The 18,696-nt window shown below is 34.8% G+C and overlaps 2 protein-coding genes across 5 annotated transcripts; one reads left to right on the top strand and one right to left on the bottom strand.

The window, feature by feature from the left end:
• Positions 1–1,072: 1,072 nt before the first annotated feature.
• On the top strand, positions 1,073–7,499 carry LOC120074933 (Zn-dependent exopeptidases superfamily protein). Of its 2 annotated transcripts, XM_039028040.2 has the most exons (11): positions 1,073–1,623; positions 2,126–2,183; positions 2,261–2,371; positions 2,654–2,791; positions 3,245–3,314; positions 3,559–3,614; positions 3,864–3,989; positions 5,221–5,360; positions 6,779–6,851; positions 6,944–7,018; positions 7,104–7,499. In XM_039028040.2, exons 1-11 carry the CDS (start codon positions 1,472–1,474, stop codon positions 7,416–7,418), a joined length of 1,314 nt encoding a protein of 437 aa, XP_038883968.1. In that variant the 5' UTR covers positions 1,073–1,471; the 3' UTR covers positions 7,419–7,499. The 2 variants fall into 2 exon arrangements, with proteins under 2 accessions (XP_038883968.1, XP_090168988.1); XM_090312862.1 differs by lacking the exon at positions 3,864–3,989 and having other exon boundaries at positions 1,162–1,623.
• A 167-nt stretch (positions 7,500–7,666) lies between these two features.
• On the bottom strand, positions 7,667–12,081 carry LOC120074932 (Pentatricopeptide repeat (PPR-like) superfamily protein). 3 transcript variants are annotated; one of them, XM_039028036.2, is made up of 5 exons: positions 9,979–12,047; positions 9,002–9,154; positions 8,826–8,897; positions 8,185–8,371; positions 7,667–7,968 (listed from the first exon to the last, which is right to left on the bottom strand). In XM_039028036.2, the coding sequence occupies exons 1-4, from the start codon at positions 11,794–11,796 to the stop codon at positions 8,261–8,263; spliced, it is 2,154 nt and encodes a 717-aa protein (XP_038883964.1). In that variant the 5' UTR covers positions 11,797–12,047; the 3' UTR covers positions 7,667–7,968; positions 8,185–8,260. The 3 variants fall into 3 exon arrangements, with proteins under 3 accessions (XP_038883964.1, XP_038883966.1, XP_038883967.1); XM_039028038.2 differs by lacking the exons at positions 7,667–7,968; positions 8,185–8,371; positions 8,826–8,897 and adding an exon at positions 9,245–9,363 and having other exon boundaries at positions 9,014–9,154; positions 9,979–12,081; XM_039028039.2 differs by lacking the exons at positions 7,667–7,968; positions 8,185–8,371; positions 8,826–8,897 and adding an exon at positions 9,245–9,350 and having other exon boundaries at positions 9,014–9,154; positions 9,979–12,005.
• Between the last annotated feature and the right edge of the window lie 6,615 nt (positions 12,082–18,696).

Genomic DNA, 18,696 nt, shown 5'->3' with positions numbered 1-18,696 from the left:
AGAAGATTCAACTCAAATGAGATATTTTTGGAGAAATGGGACCTCTGTTCATTGTCACTTGTAAATGATGATTTTTTTTTTTTCAAAGATGTATTATTCTTTGATCTAATCCTTCTTTCAAAAAGAACGATTAATAAAGAATATTAGGCTCATTTGCAACCTTTTGAGATGGAGAAAAATAGAAATTTTCGGTTTATACTCTTTAATTGAAATATGCATGTAATTGGTGGTTAATTTTTAGGATTAAAAAATTGTGAAGATTGTTTGATGATGAAGTCCAACAGTTTCTCTAAAGTATACTCCAAAGTTAAAAGCATTATGGATGTAATTAAAATACAGGAAAATACCTTTTTGTTTTAGTTTCAATTTGATATCTAAGTTTTAGAATGTGTTAAACTTTTAGTCATTAAGTTTTTTGAGTTTTGTTTCAATCTAGCACCTAAGTTTTGAAATGTTACAATTTCATCCTTAGAATTTGAATTTTATTTCAATTTGGTCCCTAAATTTTAAGATTTACACTTTTAACCTCAATTTTTCACTAGATACTCATTTTACATCTTTAGTGTTTAATGCCTGCTAATTAATTTAAGAGTAAAATAAATACAATTAATTAAGTCTAACCATTTTTTTATCATTATTAAATTAATTTTAAAAGTTCATTTCATAATTATTTTAAATTAAAATAAAAAGTAAAAATAAATAAATAAATTACTAGTTCTTCAAAGACAAACAGAAAATGAACGAAAATTTCATTTTCAATTTTGGTTTATCTAGTTGAATAAATTTTAAAACTAATCTAGTTTACCGTTACTTTTTTTCTTTTTAAAAAAAGTTAGTCATATTTAATCTCCTTAGTAAATTTTGTAAATATATTTATATAGTATCTTTTTTAGTATTAAAAACTATTTTATTATTCAACTAAATTTGATAACAAAAATAAATTTAAGAATTATTTAAAATATAGAGATCAAATCTGGACAGTTTAAAGAAAAGAGATTGAAAATGAAATCTGACCAAAACTACATAGACTAAAAATGTTATTTAAACCAAAGATTTTAAAAAATGATGGACTAAAACGAAATAAGGAGTAAAGTTTGGGGACGAAAATATAATTGAAACATATTTCTTAAGACAAAAACGCACAACGCACGGGAGATCCACAAAAACTCTTGTTTTTCGCATATTGATGATTTGATGTCGGATTGAAATTGTGCAGCCAAGCCAAGCAGATGGTGGCCCAATCACTTTACTGTTGAAATTCTCTGTAAGAAGTTTCTTACAAAGCTCTATTGGGGATGATCATTGTAAAGCCTGCAAAATCAAGACCGTTGAACGTGCACAAAATTCCATATCTTTTCCCTCTTCTTCCTCTGCTTTCCCTTTTCATTTCCTTCCTCAAAACCTTCCAACAATGGAGCCACTCTTCAACTGAAACAACACCCACGATCGGTTTTCCCCCTGTTTCTGCCTTATGGGTCGTCCTCTTTCTTCTTTTTTCCCTTCCTTATGGATCAGACTCTTCTTCTTCTGCTTCTGCTTCTTCATATCTTTCATTTGTCTTTTCGTTACTGCTGACGATCCCGACAGATTAACTCCAATCAACCGCGATCTTTATCATTCTAGGTTGGTCATTCTCTGATTCGGATTCCTATACTTCTTTTTGTTTTCCTGGTAATTACGATGGATAAGATTAGGTGCTAAGTATAATCTGCCGGTTACTCTGTCAATGGTCGTTGTTGTTGCTCTTCTCTCTTTGGAATTTGGGTATTTAATCATATAACTCATGCAGATTCTCTGTTGTTCTAGAAATTTGATATAGTGGCTGGATTGTGTCTAGATGTGTATGTATCTAACTTTCCCAATTCTGAAAAAAAAAGGGGAAGTTTGATCTTATGACCATTTCTTTGTTAACCTCTATTTTAACGAGTCCGATACAACTCTCTCCTGATCCAAGTTTTTTGGAGAGTTTCATATTAGGCCCTTTATCTTTGTTAGAAATGAACTTTGCAGTCATATGGTTATCATGGTTTTTCTGTAATAGTGATCTATTCATTTGGCAATGGTCTACTTGGATTCTTATCTGAAAGTTTTCCAATTTTGTTGGGTGATTGATTGGATCTTGCAGTGTTGATTTGATGAAGGAGATAAAAGCTTTGGTCCATCGACACCCAGATAAGCTGACTGTATGTTCTTCTTGCTGGTCCTCCTTTATTCAGGCTTGATGCTTTGGTTTAGGTACTTACTTTCAATATTTAAGCAGATAGAGACAATGAAGTCTAGAAATAAGGGCTATGTTGCAGAGATTCCAGTTGTTACTTATTGCCATGGAAGGAATAACATTGATGACACGTCAAAATTTCGGATACTTCTTGTAAGTTTTGTGTTGAATTGCGTACTCGTTTGGTCTTTTAGGCTTTTATTCCCTTGGGGTTCTTTTGAGACTGATGTTTCATCCATGTAGAAGTGAAAGCTGCAAAGGCTTCCTGCCTGGTGTACTTCTTGATCTAAATTAGAATGGGCTTGGTTTAGATATTAGTTTTTTATTTGTCCTTTTCTTCTTTGTTTTTTTCCTTTCCTTAACGATTAAGGGACATACCATCTCAGATTGGCAATTGCTGGTGTTCTTGACAGATGATTCCTCCTTGTCTTCCAGAGTTTTGGACAGCATGGAAGGGAGCTCATAACGACAGAAGTTGCACTAAGAATTCTCTCAATCTTGAGTGAAGAACAGTTGTTACCTCATATGGATCGAGCTTCCTTAAACAACACACTTGATAAGCTTGTCATTAAGGTATGTGTGGAGGGTGCAACTTTTTAGATTGATAAATGGAATAAGTTAATGGAGTAAAAGTATTAGTGGGATGCTTCAACTTTCCTCCTCTTCCACCTAACTTCCACCTTTCTTTTTATGTAGCAATGAAGTCCATGTTAACCCTGCATTGTAGATGATGCCACATTTGCTCTTCTTTTTTCCTTTTGAACAAGAGGAATAAATGAAGAGAGTCTAATGCTCAAAATACAAATTTAATTAGGGAGTGAAAATCATAATAGAACAGAGCACAAGAACCATTGGAGAGATACAAAAAAGAAACTTCCACAATGAGAAAACCCTAAGCGAAAATGGCAAAAAGAAAGTAGAGTGATAAAAACTTGAAAGAAATCTATGCTCTTAACTGATATTGGTGCTTCAAACTCACTTGTTACTGTATGCATAAATAATGTGTTTGCTTATGTATGTTGTCAGGTGGTGCCAATGGAAAACTTAAATGGGCGCAGGCTTGTTGAGGGTGGGGATCTATGTGAAAGAAGAAATGGTAAGGGCTATTTTCAAATATAGTAAAATGGGCTAACTTATTTATAAATATAGTAAAATGTTATTGTTTATTAATTATAAACAGTAATAGACAATGACATTTAGCTATATTTAAAAATATTTCCAGTAGTTTTTCCATTTAAAACAATTACTCAAATGGTGTTAAAGAAGATTTAATCCATTATATGGTCATACAAGGTCTTCAAAGTAGATATTGACATGCCTGAGTTTATCTTCTATGGCAGGGAGAGGTGTTGATTTGAACAGGAATTGGAGTGTTGATTGGGGTAAAAAGGAAAAGGTTGGTATCTATCATCTGGTTTGGACTTGAAATGATTTGACCAGGTTTTGATATAGTCTGCAGCCTGAGTTACGAGTTCCTACTGAGAAGCCAAGGAGAAACTATCATATTCATTTCTTGAAACAAGGCTTTTTTTTTCTTCTTTTTTTTCCCAGGCTCCATGGATTTCAGTCTGGCTTTTGTGAATGATAGTTGTTGTGATACTTTCTTCTATTCCAAGCATGTTAGTTATCCTTCTCCCTATTGCAGGATTATGATCCTTATGAGGAAAATCCTGGATTTGCACCTTTTAGCGAACCTGAAACTCAAATTATGCGAAACCTTGCCTTAACATTTGATCCACATATGTGGGTCAATGTGCACTCTGGAATGGAGGTAAGAAACAACACTAGTATCATTTGTGTTTGCTAAGTCCAAGGTACTAAGACAACAAGATTTAGTTATTAACCTGGATTATGATCGGTGATTTTCTTTTTCATGAACACAGACTACAGTTGCTTTTTCCTTTACTGACACCTTTTTTTAGTTCCTTTTCTTTTAAAATCACAACTTGACAATGTGGTAAGTTTAGTTTAGTTTACTCATGAAATTGTACTTCAAAGTTTCATGAATTACATATCATTAAGTTACGAGTTCAATCTCTGAACTCTCAGTTACATTTTAAAAGTCTTTGAACTTTGAAAATGTCTAATTAATCTCCAAAATTTCAATTTTTTAAGTCCTTGACGTATTTCGAATCTCCCTTAGAACCCTAAACTTTTAACTTTTTGTCTGGCTTGTTTGTGGATTTTAAATAATATCACATAGGTCAAATATCTGTTAGCATAAAATTGAAAGTTTAAAGACCTACAAAATACCTTTTAAAGTTTAAGAGTCAATTCAAATAGACACAAATATGATAGTTCAAGGAGTAATTTAACCGACAAAACAAATACAGTTAGTTTGAGGCTTTTGAAAGTAATCAGTTTTGCTTTGGTTGATAAACAGAAATCCCAACACGAATATTAATCCAATTTACTAGGGGTGAGCATGATAGACCGAAAGACCGACCAAGTCGAAGGCAATTGGTCGGTGTCAGTTTGGGAAAAATCCAAACTGACAAATTTTTAAAAAAACTTGAAGAATAAAACCAACAAAAATGACTGACCGACTAATGGCCAGTTTGTACTCCTCGACGGTCGAGGTTGATTTGAACATTTACTAAACCAACTATAGTTGCCGGTGGCGGTTTGGTTGGAAAACCAACTCAGACCAACCGCTGTACACCCATACAATTTACTAAATAAATGAAATGAAACTCGAATTTCTTCATGTCAAACCAGCACAATGAACAATCTCATCAGCTCTCTTTCCAATTTGTTAATTTAATACTACTACATACAACGGATAGTCTTCTTTACAGGTAATAGCAGTTGAGGAGGAATTGTTAAAGAACTGATATAATCCTGTTTATTAAAAATGAAAATCATAACAGGATCTAAGAGGAATCATGTTACTGTTATTTAGTAACTTTCCCTCTCTGCTCTTGTTTATCCGTTGAACTAAAAGTTGAGGTTTTTCCAAGCACATTTCATTCAACTTGCTGCTTTTGATTGTTATCCTTTAGGCTTTGTTCATGCCTTATGACCATAAAAACACGACTCCTGAGGGCGAAATTGCTCAACAAATGAAACTTCTGGTTGAAGAGCTGAACAATCTCCATTGCCACCACCGCTGTATGATTGGATCAGGCGGAGGTTCTGTCGGGTTAGTTCACTTCTTCATTAACCCTTTTCTTTATTGCGATTATGATTCTACTTTATTGCAATCATATTGTAGTAGATTACCATTTTACATCTGTTTTATATGTATTTTATTGGCATTTCAAAGTTTTCGATTACAATTATGATTTTCAAGCAGTTGCTGAAAAAAACTTTATTTTATTCTATTAGTCCACCTTCTTTATCTATCTACCAGTACATTGTGTCGAATGAAGCAAATTTTGTCCAATCAATGTGCCACTTTTAGTTCAGAAATGTAGAATGAACCTTTTACAATGCAGTTAAATATTACTGAGTTAGAGAATTCTTAGGATCATAGCTAGAAGTTTAGAAATGTAGATTGAACTTGGTGTGTTTGGGGTGAGAACTATTTTAAAATTATAATAACCACCTCTTGCTATAGTAAATATTATTTTGTATTCCTCAATTAATTGTTATTAACACTATTATAAAACTCTTATTTGCTATAATATTTATTATTTACTACAGTTTTTACTATTTTACACTCATCATTTTTTTATTCTTTACTATAGTGTTTACTATTTTCTTCTCAAACTAAAATAGTTTACATCTCAAATACATACTATTATAACTCAAACTAAAATAATCTACCTTTCAAACACAAAATATTATAACTCAGATAATAACCAACTTTTTGTCCCAAATGGTCCCTAAATAAATTAGTTTATACTCTTAAACTTTGATGTATAAGTTAAAACTCCAAATTAATAGTATAATTTAGACTCTAAACTTCTATGAGTAAATCAATTTAAACCCTACCTTATAACTATTTTAATTTGATTTCATTTAAAATCAACTAAAAACCACCTTAAAATTATTCTTCTCTAAAAGTCTTCACAAACGAGTAAAAACAAAATTCATGCACAATTATTCCAAATTTTTAGAGAAAAATAAACAAAGACGAGAAGAAGAAAAACACAAAAACACTTCTATTAGTGAAAAACTGCCACTATCTAGTTGATTCAAATATTTTTTTCTAATATCATATTAATTTCTTGATCTAAAGAAGTTTTGATGTCTTACACGTGTAAAAGTTATACATTAACATTTTAAAATAGAATTTTAACTAATGGATTAAATTGACTCACTTATAAAAATTTAGGGTCTAAATTGAGATTTTAAGTATTGTAACTTCAAAGTTTAAGATATAAGTTGATATTTTCCCTAAGGTTAAATCTTCATTCAGAATGCAAGGTTAATTCTACAACTTAACCAGTTCATTTTCAATGAATTCAACCTTTTAGATGCCCCTTGGCTTAGTCTGAAGGCCAACTGATTTGAAGCTTTTGTTCTTTTAATTGAATCCCTTAATTGCTCTTGTAATACCATCCTCGATGCGCAATTGGGTCTGAATTTCTTCCTGCATAATCATTGTTTTGTAAGGTATCTGGCACATGGGACAGCCACAGATTTCATGTTTGACAAGGCAGGAGTTCCTATGGCTTTCACATTTGAGGTTTGTCAATCAAGAACTGCTATGTAACTTGCATCAAATAATCTTGGTTTTGGTCTTAAAGTAGGCCTCTGTTCATCATACTTTTATATCAGATATATGGAGATGAAGCTGCCTCATCAAAAGACTGCTTTAGAATGTTCAATCCCACAGATCCCGCTACCTTTAATGTATGTAACATCTCTTCTTGCCATCTTGACCAATTGTTGTCCATGGAAATCCTTGGCTGAATTCAATTTTCTTCTCTGTTTTCAGAGGGTTCTTGGCGATTGGTCTGCTGCATTTTTTACAATATTTAAGCTGGGTCCCGAGTACCTTGGTGAGACCAAGCTCCATTCAAAGGGAAACTTAGACAAGTTGGTGTCGATTGATGAATATCTTGAAGGTTACTTGATTGAGAGGAGCAGCAGATATGGGAAGAAGAGGGAGGTGATTGACCTAGGGATGCAAGAAATGAGAACTTATTTTAGGCTATTTTTGTTGTCATCAGTTTTATTGATGTTCATGTTTTGTTCTAGAATTTCTAAAAACAAGTTCACTAGACCACTTGTTTCTGCCATTTCCCTTTGAAGATGTGCTTAGTTTCTGGATTCCACATGTTTATTGCCATATTTCATTATAAAAGAGTTATAGATGATCTCATATTTGTCAGGGCAGTGAGTTACTATTACCAAATATCTAAGTTACATTTGTATGGTTTTCTTCACCTTCTCCCCTAAATATTGCAACCTATAAACCTAACATCAAAGTTTCTATCTTTAAACAACACAGAAACATTGGCTGATTTAGCATCACTAAAAGAATGAAAAGAACAGTCATTGAAGTGAGGTCCTTGGATAGATTATTTATTCTGCATTTTACTGTATAACGTAAGAATGGTGTTAATATAAACAATAATACAAGAATGATTAACAGATGGGAATTTTCCTGGTGTTTCTAAGACCCTTCACCTGACAGCCGGGTGGGGTGGATCTGTGTCATTTAAGGGAGCTGAAGGAGAGGCGAGCATTGAGAGTTCTACTGTAGAAATGCTACTTTTTGCTGGTATAATGCCATACTATTTGTGTAAGATCAAATATTTCTCCAAGTCATAAGGATATGACTCAGCTTTTGGCAATTCCTGCAAAAAAATTCCAGGGCAGACTCGAACATTAGTCATGACTGCGAGACAGTGTGCATGAAATTATGAGCATGAGTTCATATCTCAGCACATGAATTCCCAAGAAATTGTAGATTTTGATACCAATTCATTAAGTGCAAAAAACACTACAGATTCTGGTACCAATTCATTATGAAACTGCCAAAAACATCACATCTTAAGGCCTTTAGTGCGTACCTACTATAAGTATTGGTTGGATAAACGCAAGCAAATTTATTCTCCAGGGTGCATGATTACAAGATCGGGCGGGCAACTATAAGCTTAGTGTACGCTTCATGTATCTGAGGGCAGACCGCAACATGGCTCTGGCCTTTCCATCAGGAGTACATCCAGACAAAATCATCTCTTCATACACAGCCGGAACCTGAAACGCAAATAATGCATTTTCTAGTTAGACGTTAAATCATTAACATCCCCTCCTTTTTGTATATTTCAAAACTCCAATTGAAAACATGAAATTTGAGGTTGCTCGGTGATTTGAGACAAGCACAAGGAGCTGTGGAAAGCAATTTGTCATAATTTTCTATTCGACAATGTGGTATTATAACAAATTAGAAATGCTGCAACTGAGTAACTTTAACACAAGGTACTGCGACATCAAAAGTTGTGCATCCAATTTTCAAAAATAGTCCGGCTTTACTTTTTAACATTTAATCTTGACAATATCTCCCTTGAAACAATGGAAAAAATTGGAAAAGACATTGAGTAGGATCCAATACAATGAACAATCAGAGATCATATTCACCAAATAAGCGAACTATATGCATAAAATAACGAGCAAATTAGGAAAAACAAGCTGGAGGGTCAAGTTCTTCTACCTTGTCAAATTTGTCAACACGAATCAAAGCTTTCATAAGTGTTGTATATGTGACAACATCAGGCTTCACATCCTGCAGTTGTAGGACCAAATAAGTTTGGATGATGAATGGATAAGCTTTATATTGATATTGGGAATTGAAAAATGCAAACGTTACTGTAAATACACTACACTTACATTTTCCTTCATGTACTGCAAGATTGAAAAGGCTTCAATGTCTCTCCTATCCTCGCCAAATGCATTGATCAATGAATTAAGAGCCAAGAGACTGGGCTTTAATCCATCTGATCTCATAACTCTATATGCATTTACTGCCTGCTCTGACAAACCCTGCCAAATGATAAAATGGAACAATACTAAATGCATGCTCAAGAAACAAATTAAAATTTATATTCGGATACATAAATTTATAATTACAACCATGATTGGGGAGGCAAATCTGGTGATGGCCCAATGACAGATAGGCGTATTTATATAAAAATATCATTCAGAACCATAGGCTCCAAATCGGATGGTGAACTTGTTTCTGTTGCCAATAACTACAGCCAATTACAAAACAGAAGAAATAAAGCCAACCTTTTAAAAAATTACAAAAGTAAAATCTGCTGCCAATAACTACAGCCAATTACAAAACAGAAGAAATAGCGCCAAAAATTACAAAAGTAAAAACAAATTTTACTTTTGTAATGTTTCTAATATTCAAAAAGCGCTTACAATCCTACTTTTGCAAAATATTAAGAGTACTGCTATTTACAAGGGAGTCATATTTTGACTATGCTATTGACTAAGAATTCTGATTACAAGTTCAATCTGTTTAAGATGTGAAGCACAAATGGAATGCAAACAAGCATCTTACAATATTCCAGTACATTTGTGCATCATCAATTTTCTCAACTATCTGATGATTGGCAGAACATCTTGTCAAGCAATGAATTATGTATAATATTATTTTGTTCTAAAAATTTCCATCCATTTGTAATACAATATCAGCAGTGGAGAAAAAAGTATGAACAAATGACATATCCATACATAGGAATATGTTCCAACAGTAAGTACCTTTTCATTGGAATTATAAAATATAACTATCAATTTCTCAAAGAATAAAGATTTATACCAAACAATTTGCGAGATGATATGCGGGAAGGATGACATACTCTTTGAGCAAAGGCATTGATTAAAGCATTATACATTGTTGAGGATGGTTTCAGCCCAGCAGACTTCATGGCCTCCAAGCACTCAATTGCATCATTAAACCTCCCTGACTGCCCATATATATCAACAAGTGTAGTGTATGTTATCACATTGGGAAGTAAGCCCTGACTCTGCATCTTTCCTAACAAGATTTTCACCTCGTCCCATTTTTCCTGCTCTCCTAATGAATTGATCATAATATTATATGTTGTGGGACAAGGTAAATAACCACGCTCCTGCATTTCCTCAAACAACTCTGCAGCCCTGTCATGGTATCCATGCTTACAATGACAATCTATAAGCGTGTTCCAAGTAACAACATCTGGTTCAATCCCCTCAGAGAGCATCCGGTCATACGTTTCCATAGCATGATCAAGGCAATTGAATTTCCCGAAAGTGTCAATCATAACATTGTAAAAATGCCTATCAGGTTTGACATTGCTGTTCTTCATTTCCCTCAAAACTTCAAATGTTTTCTGCCATTCGCCACGGTCCCGATAACTAGCTAAAATCCTACTGAAAATAAAGGAGTTGGGCTGTACATTTCTAGCTTCCATTTGTTTCAACAGATGTCTTGCACTTTCCCATCTGCCCACATTTGCATAAGCATCAACGAGAAGACCATATGTGTGCTCATCCGGTGATAATCCACTCTTTTCCATCTCTGAAACAATAGATTCTGCTTCTTTCAAAGAACCCTTTCTAGCATAACCTTTAAGAAGTGCATTAAAAGCCTTAATTCTTGGTTTCAATCCACCTTCTTTCATTTCCTCAAATATAGCCTCAGCTTCCTCTGTCCGCCCATGATTTCCCAACGCAGAAATAATAGCAACAAAAGTAGAAGTTTTGGGATTTAAACCACTCGCCTGTACCATGGACAAGAAATACAGAGCTCGGTTAGGATCTCCAGCTTTCGCAAACCCCAATATGATATCATTAAGGAGTTGCCCATCGAGTTCAATTTTATCAGACTCAATCTCTTCGTAAAGTTTTTGCAAGATTGGGACATCAATCTTATTCGTGCGAGTAAGCGACTGAATTATCAAACTATAGTTGACAAAATCAGATTGATAACCATCCTGTCTCATCCTAGACATCAAATTAAGGGCCTTCTCCAAATCATTATTGCGAGCACAAGCACCAATGAGAGCATTATACGTTAAGGGGGTTAGGGTTTGCTTCTGGGAGAGAATAAAAGCTTCATAGAGCTTCTCAGAGCGGCCAAGTGCATGAATGAGAATCGAGTAAAGCAATTCATAAGAGAAACACAGATTATGTTTCTGAAGCCATGAAACCACCGCATAACCTAGCCCAATCGAAGAGGAAGAAGAGCAAAGAGACTTAAGTAGAGAGTGCCAGAGAGGCGCCGGCACGGCCCTGTAGGCCTCAGCAAGCTGGAACTCGGTGGGGTCTAGGGAGGTCGGAGAAGCCGTATCGGAGTCAGAACCGGAGTTCAAAGTAGAGTTAAATTCCACCTCCGAATCGGAATCGGACTTGGGATAGAGCGAAGACCGGGAAAGGAAGTCGAGTAGAGGAGTGAAGTCGTAGTGGCGACTCTGAAGGGAAACGGGGTCGTTTTCGAAAACGTCGAGCTCGAGGGCGTCGGAGGAAGTGTAACAGGTGACGACGGAGGAGGAGGTTGTAGCGGTGGCGGAGATGAAGGGAAATGGGAGATGGGTTGTTGTAATATGGGGGTTCTGGTGGTGGAGGAAGACGGTGGGAGAAGGGAATTGTATTACGGGAAAGCGAGTGGAGAGTGGCAATGGTGAAAGAAGAAGCATGTTATCGGATAATTGAATTGGGTAATCGGGAAAGTTGTGACGGCAGCGGCGGCTCCACAAGGCAATGGAAATTAAGGCTCAATTATTCCTGCCGCCGGCAAACTAAGTCTGAGAACTCGGAACAGATTGACAATACATGGCATAGAGTTTATCATCTTAAACGTCGTCCTACGTAGCATATGATATGATATCGTCATATTCATAATCTGAGCCTCTCAGGGCGTGTTTAGCATCTCGCAATTGTAATGGATGTCGCCCACTTTAGGCAAGTGGGCCTATTTGATTACTTTCATGGTTATTTACTTGACTCTATATAGGGTGTTTGACAATCAAAAAGAATTGGGTTGAGTTGGTATTTTTTACCAACTCAATGTTTGACAACCAACTTTAAATGTTGGTGGAGTTGAATTGGTTATTTTACCGACTCTCCCCGATCCTCTCTGCCTCTAATGTATTTAGTGGCTAAGATTGAAGTCGTTACCAATTGGCCCTGCTCTACGACAGTCAATGAGGTGCGTAATTTCTGGTTACTATCGTAGGTTTGTAGAGAATTTCTCCAGTATGGCCATGTCATTGACCCAGCTGACCAGGAAAGGGAGTTTCGTTTGTTTGGAGAAAAGCGTGTGAGGACAATTTTCAGGACCTCAAGCAGAGGTTGGTTTCTGCCCCAGTGCTCACCATACCAGACGGTTCCGGGAACTTTGTGATTTATAGTGATACTTCCAAGAAGGGTTTGGGTTGTGTGCTCATGCAACATGGTAGGGTGGTCGCCTATGCCTCCCGCTAGTTGAAGAACCATGAGCGCAACTATCCTACCACGACTTGGAATTGGTAGTAGTAGTGTTTGCTCTGAAGATCTGGAGACACTACTTGTACGGGGAAAAGATCCAAGTGTTCACCGACCACAAGAGTGTGAAATACTTTTTCACCCAGAAGGAATTAAACATGAGGCAGCGCAGGTGGCTCGAGTTAGTAAAGGATTATGACTGCGAGATCCTCTACCACCCAGGTAAGGCGAATGTGGTAGCCGATGCTCTCAGTCAAAAGGTAGCTCATTCGGCCGCCTTGAACACTAAGAGGGTTCAGTTGTGTAGAGACCTGGAGCGAGCAGAGATTGCGGTAGCAGTAGGGGAAGTCACTTTGCAGCTAGCCCAGTTGACGGTGCAACCAACCTTGAGGCAGCAGATTATTGATGCTCAGCAGGGTGATCCTGACTTGGTTCGTTTTGTGCACTGGAACAGTGTCGGTTGTCGTCGATTCACGGCAGTCCGACCAAGCGGTCTGTTGAGAGTAAGTTGTTTTCTTGGCAGCCCATTGTCATTTGGGGATTCTTGGGCCTAATTTGTTATTGGTTTTAGGAACGTGTGTCGGTGAAGGGACTTCTTAAGTAGAGTAAGGTCTTGTTTTGGGACAGTGCGTTATCTTGAGGTAAGGGGTTTACTGCTGATTGTCGTTGTTAGGCCTGCTGTGAAATATTTTATTTCATATATGAAACTGTGATGAAATCTGTTATGGGTGTTATGTTGAATTCAGTAAGTTGAATTTGAATTATTCTTGCTGTGATGGATCTGGATGTAAGGATTGAAGGATACTGTGATAAGGTTGAAGCATGGATATAATGTGTTAAGGCCTGATGTTGAGTACTGATGTATGAGTTATATAATATGCTAAGACTTGATGTATGAATTATGAGTAGGCTGAAACAGTTGATGAAAATATGGGGAATGGGGTTAAAGTTTAATGTTGAGTCATGGCCTTGATTGCATGTTTATGTTTAAATATGTACTGATGTTTGTAAGCTTATGCCCATATGAGATTTTTTTTGTGACTGTTAGTATACCATTGGGCCATGCACATCGCATGTGTGAGCCTTCGGGCCACACCCTATGTTTAAGTACGGTGTCCTTTTTGGGATCACTACTTATAATTATGCTATGACCTTTGAATCACTACTTATGAAAGTGTGTCTTCGGGTTCGCCCCTTATGTCTATGCGTATGCATATGTTTATGATGTCGTTGTGCATTTTTGGTCTAATGGATAAACTAATAGGTCACTGAGTGGGCCCAGTAGTGGACCACTTACTGAGTATATTTTTATACTCACCCTTTTCTCTCCCTATTTTTCAGATAAGAGTAACGATAGGTTGGCGAATGACAAGAGAGATCCATGACCTGGCCATTAGGACGTTTCACTGCTTCCGCATATAGTATTATGTTTGAAATTCTAGTTTAGAAGTTAGGCGTCTTTCATTATTATGCAAAATATATCAACATTATTATTTGACTATTTAATTTTTAACATTTGTTTTAGTAGAAACTAGGGGTACCCCGACCGGTAAATTATTTCATTTTATTTTTGCTTTAGTTTATTTACCATTATTTACTTACGTTTTCTCGTCCTTGCTCGTTGAGCATTATTAAATAAAATTTTTGGCTCTTTAATTTGATGATTTAAAAGGCATTGTACGATTGAGTCTATGCATGCATGAAGTAGCGTCCTAGAAGATTGTAGGAAACTAGGGTCGTTATACCACCTATCGGTCTCCGTTGACGATTATCGCTACCACACTCCGGCGACATACTCTGATGACCACCTTTGGATGGCCAACTCTAACAACTAACTTTGAGTTCTGACAACCACCTCCGATGATACTCTGACAACCACCTCCGACGACACTCTGGCAACCAATTCAACAACCACCTTGGTAAAAAAAAAAAAAAAAACTCTAACTTCCACATTCACACGACCAACTTCGACAAAGAACTCTGGGCTCCACCAACCACCTCCGACGGCAATTCTAGTGACTAACTCTAACGACTACCTTTGCACAAGCAACTTCAGCGTTATACTCTGCCTACCACCTTCGTGTGCCCAACTTGGATGACCACGGATAAAAATAAAATGATGGGTTTAATTATCCACCATTTTATCACTCTCATTCTCACCCATTTTTCCATGCGTTTTCATTACTCTCCCAACTCCTTCAATTACTTTGTTATTTCTCCCGTGCTCTCTTCACATTTACCCCCTTTTCATCATCTTCTCTCTTCTTTCGCCTTCTGGTTCGACTTTCTCATTTTCTCTTTTCTTTCTTTGTTTGGCTTATATGGGTTTTATTTTCCTCTTTCTTTCTCAACTCCTCATTTATCTTTTTTTTTTTTCTATGACTATTCTTTTAGATCTAATTATTCTTCTTCTATTTCACTTTTTTAGATCTAAAAAATATTACATACGACGTCCTATTATTGTTTCACTAAACAAAAGTCCAACCATATGTTTTAAATAACCTATCCCTTGATGTTTTCAAATATTACATAATTCTACTGAAATAATGGAATTTAAAATTATGGCTCAATTTTTTTTTTTTTTTTTTTTTTTTTTTTATAGAAAAGATAGATTGTGCACTGATCCAACATAATAGTAGAAAAATAGACATCGATATTTCTAAAATCATTTCACCGATTTTAGAAAAAGGTAAATCCATGTTCCACAAGTTGGTCAAAAAAGACGATAATAGTTGATTTTATGATTTAAATTATAAGATTTTAGTTTTTTTTCAAGATGAACATTTAAGTGTCATCTCTTCTATCTAGAACAATATCAATAGTTTTATTTGATTACATTAATCCTTTCAATTGTTTTTCATTTTTATGGTAATTAATGAGTAAGTTGGGTTTTTGAATTGAATAAGGACTTCGATTTTTTGTGTTTAAAAAATTGAATTCAAAATTTTGTGTTCTGTCTATGAATGCTTTGTAGAGAATTTGTTATGTTTCGATAATGGAAAATAATTGGATTTTTTTTATCTTAGAAAAGTTAGAAAAATATGTGTATAGTTGAAAATTAAAATCAATAATAGCAAAAAAAAAAATCAATTTCATTTACAAAAACAATACCAGATACCTTAACTCAACTCAACTCAACTCTGCATCTAAACACAGACAATAATTACCAACTCAACTCAACTCTGCACACCAAACACAGACAATATAATTCTCTAAATAATTTAACTCTCCAGGTAATAATTACCAACCTAACTCAACTCAACTCTCTGTTTTTATCGCGCATCACCCTAACTGGAAAGGAGATGTAGAGCCCATGTAACTACATTACTCCCAACCTAACAATTCAAGTTGTATTCCAATTACCTTTTCTGAATTGTGTGGAACCCACACAAATTTTTATCACATATTTTGCTCCTCTCTCGGGACACTATGCCTCAGTTTGAGCTCCTTCTTCATCATCATCACAATTGGGATTATCACCAATTTGGTATCAACTTCTCCAGTTAGGGGACGTTTTGGGTAAGGAATTGATTATTATAGTTGGATTATTATAATTTGTGTTTGAGGTATAGATTATTTTAGTTTGAGTTATAATAATATGTGTTTGAGGTGTAAACTATTTTAGTTTGAGAAGAAAATAGTAAACACTGTAGCAAAGAATAAAAGAATTATGAATGTAAAATAATAAATAGTAAACAGTAAATGCTGTAGCAAATGATGGTTTTGAAATAGTGTTAAGTGTAACTAATTGGGGACTACAAAATAGTATTTACTATAGCAAAAAGTGGTTATCATAGTCTTGATAGTTTTTATCTCAAACACCCCTTACACTTCATGCTCTACCTTGCAATAAAAAATGTCCATGTTATCTAGAAGTACATGAAGGAATTGAATTCTTTTTGCAGAAGCGTGTGATCACTTTTGCATAATTTTGTTACAAGAATTTTACATAGAACAAAAAAAAAAAAAAACATAGGTTTAAGTTTAACAAGAAAGATAAGAATGCAAATTAAAATACCTTTTGGAGAACTCTTCTACAAAACTTCACCCAACCTTAAAAACACAACAACATAAACCAAGTTGATTTAGACACCACCAATATGGTATTCTCCCTTATTCTCTTGGAACAAGGGGGATTGTAGGATCCTTTGAGAAAGGGTAGAGAGAAAACACAGAAAATTTTCTCTATTTTGTTTTTTGTAGAGAGATTTTTTTAGAGAGAATGTGAGTTAGAATTCTTCTAAGAGAGCTCTCAAACAAAGGTAATTTCCTTCTTAAAAACAGAGAGAATTCCCCATTTAGGAAAAACAACACGAGACCACTCACCCCTGTCACCACTCACCAACTTTGCAAGGGAATTATTTTCGTTTCTTTTAATTAATAAATAGTTAATAAATTAATTAATTAATTAAATTAAATTTAATAATATATTTATTAATTAAATATAACTAGTTTAATTAATTAATTAATTGAATCCAATTTAAATAATAATTAATTAAATATCATATATTTAATTTAATATATATATGAATCATATTCTAATATACATATTCTCTCTTAACCTATAGTTTTAATATGAATCTAATTCATATTATTGTGATATTTAAATCTTATTCAAATATTAATACTTTCATATTATCAAGTTTTAATTTTGAATCTAATTAAAAATTAACTTTATATTATTATCAAATACAATCAATTCCCTTAATCAATTTGAACATTTCAGATTCTTTCAATACTTAATTTCCTTGTTTAATCCATTGTGAGCTAGTAGAGGGACCTTATGGACCTACAGTTACAAGCGCAAATGCTTCGAGATTAATTAATTAATTTCTTTAATTATATTAATAAACATTAATTAACTATAGGGCATACCACTAAAGACCCTTAGTTGCATTCTTATGAACTGTAGAATATTTTTGTGTCCATTGAATTAGCTATTTAATGTAAGTCAATCTTTCACAAGTTGTTCGCAATTTCAGTTGGGTCAAATTACCGTTTTACCCTTGTAATTACCTCTTGCTCCTTAAGTACCACTGGTTTTCTAATAAACAATATGTTTATGGTCCAACCATAAACTAGATCCCTCTCGAGCCAGTGAGAGGGTAAGACTTCATTGTTCAGTCCCCGAATCAGCACTTTAGGAAACAACCTATCTGCTTACCCTAAAGTCGGGAAGAAGTGACTTCTATCTTGTGAAGTTATGTTCCTAACTCCTCACTCGATATTTTCCCAAAATGGTATGCATATTGAGTCAGCAACTAAAGTCAATCTCACCCATACAAATCAAAGAACGACCCTCATGAACAGGAGTGCCTAGCTCACTCAAGATTAAGATCGAGTTATAAGGTTATCATTTGAAATATTAATCTCTTCATTTAATGATGTTATAAAGAGAAATTATACATTTCATGGACTAGTTTTATACAAACTCATTGTATAGGTGTTGCATTTTGTTTGATGTGGTGAATGTTTGCCTTATGTCGTGCTCTAAATCCTAAATAAGATGAAGATGTTACTCTAAACGTAATATTTTCTCTAACCAGACCCAAGTGCAAGCCTAATCAGAGTACTCTCAGTAAGATCTAAGGTCGATCACAGGGATGTACAACTAAAAGATGATGAAATGATTGTTTGATCTTAATGCAGTGGGTTACTTTTCAAGTATGAGATGAAAGTAATTTTTACCAACTAATGGGTTACTTACACTATCGATGGAATAGATGATGATATATGTGGATGATGATATATGTGGATGATGATGTATGTGCAATGACAATTACAAGTACTAAATGAAGTAGCATGCGTTGAGAATGGATATAATATCAATGATTAGACAGGATTTGAGAAAGGTTTACTAACATTTTCCTAAGTAGTGCATAGGTCATGCATTCATGCGATAAACTTTAAAAAATATACTTCACCTCTCAGTGTTTTGAGCCATAATGTCCCATCTCTAGGATGTTGGGGTTGGTGCCCTAAATCTAGTAGGTCTCATAGTTTGTAATTGTGTTGTACAAACATCTTATTTATCTAATAAAATATGTGATGTTTTATTTGACATTTAGTTGCATTAAATCCACAAACCAATAAACTAACATCCAAGAGACATA

This window comes from Benincasa hispida, chromosome 4, assembly GCF_027475165.1.
Source record: "Benincasa hispida cultivar pf3 chromosome 4, pf3_genome.v1.1, whole genome shotgun sequence".
In the NCBI taxonomy this organism is placed as follows: domain Eukaryota; kingdom Viridiplantae; phylum Streptophyta; class Magnoliopsida; order Cucurbitales; family Cucurbitaceae; genus Benincasa; species Benincasa hispida.
This window is presented reverse-complemented; position numbering and strand designations above follow the sequence as displayed.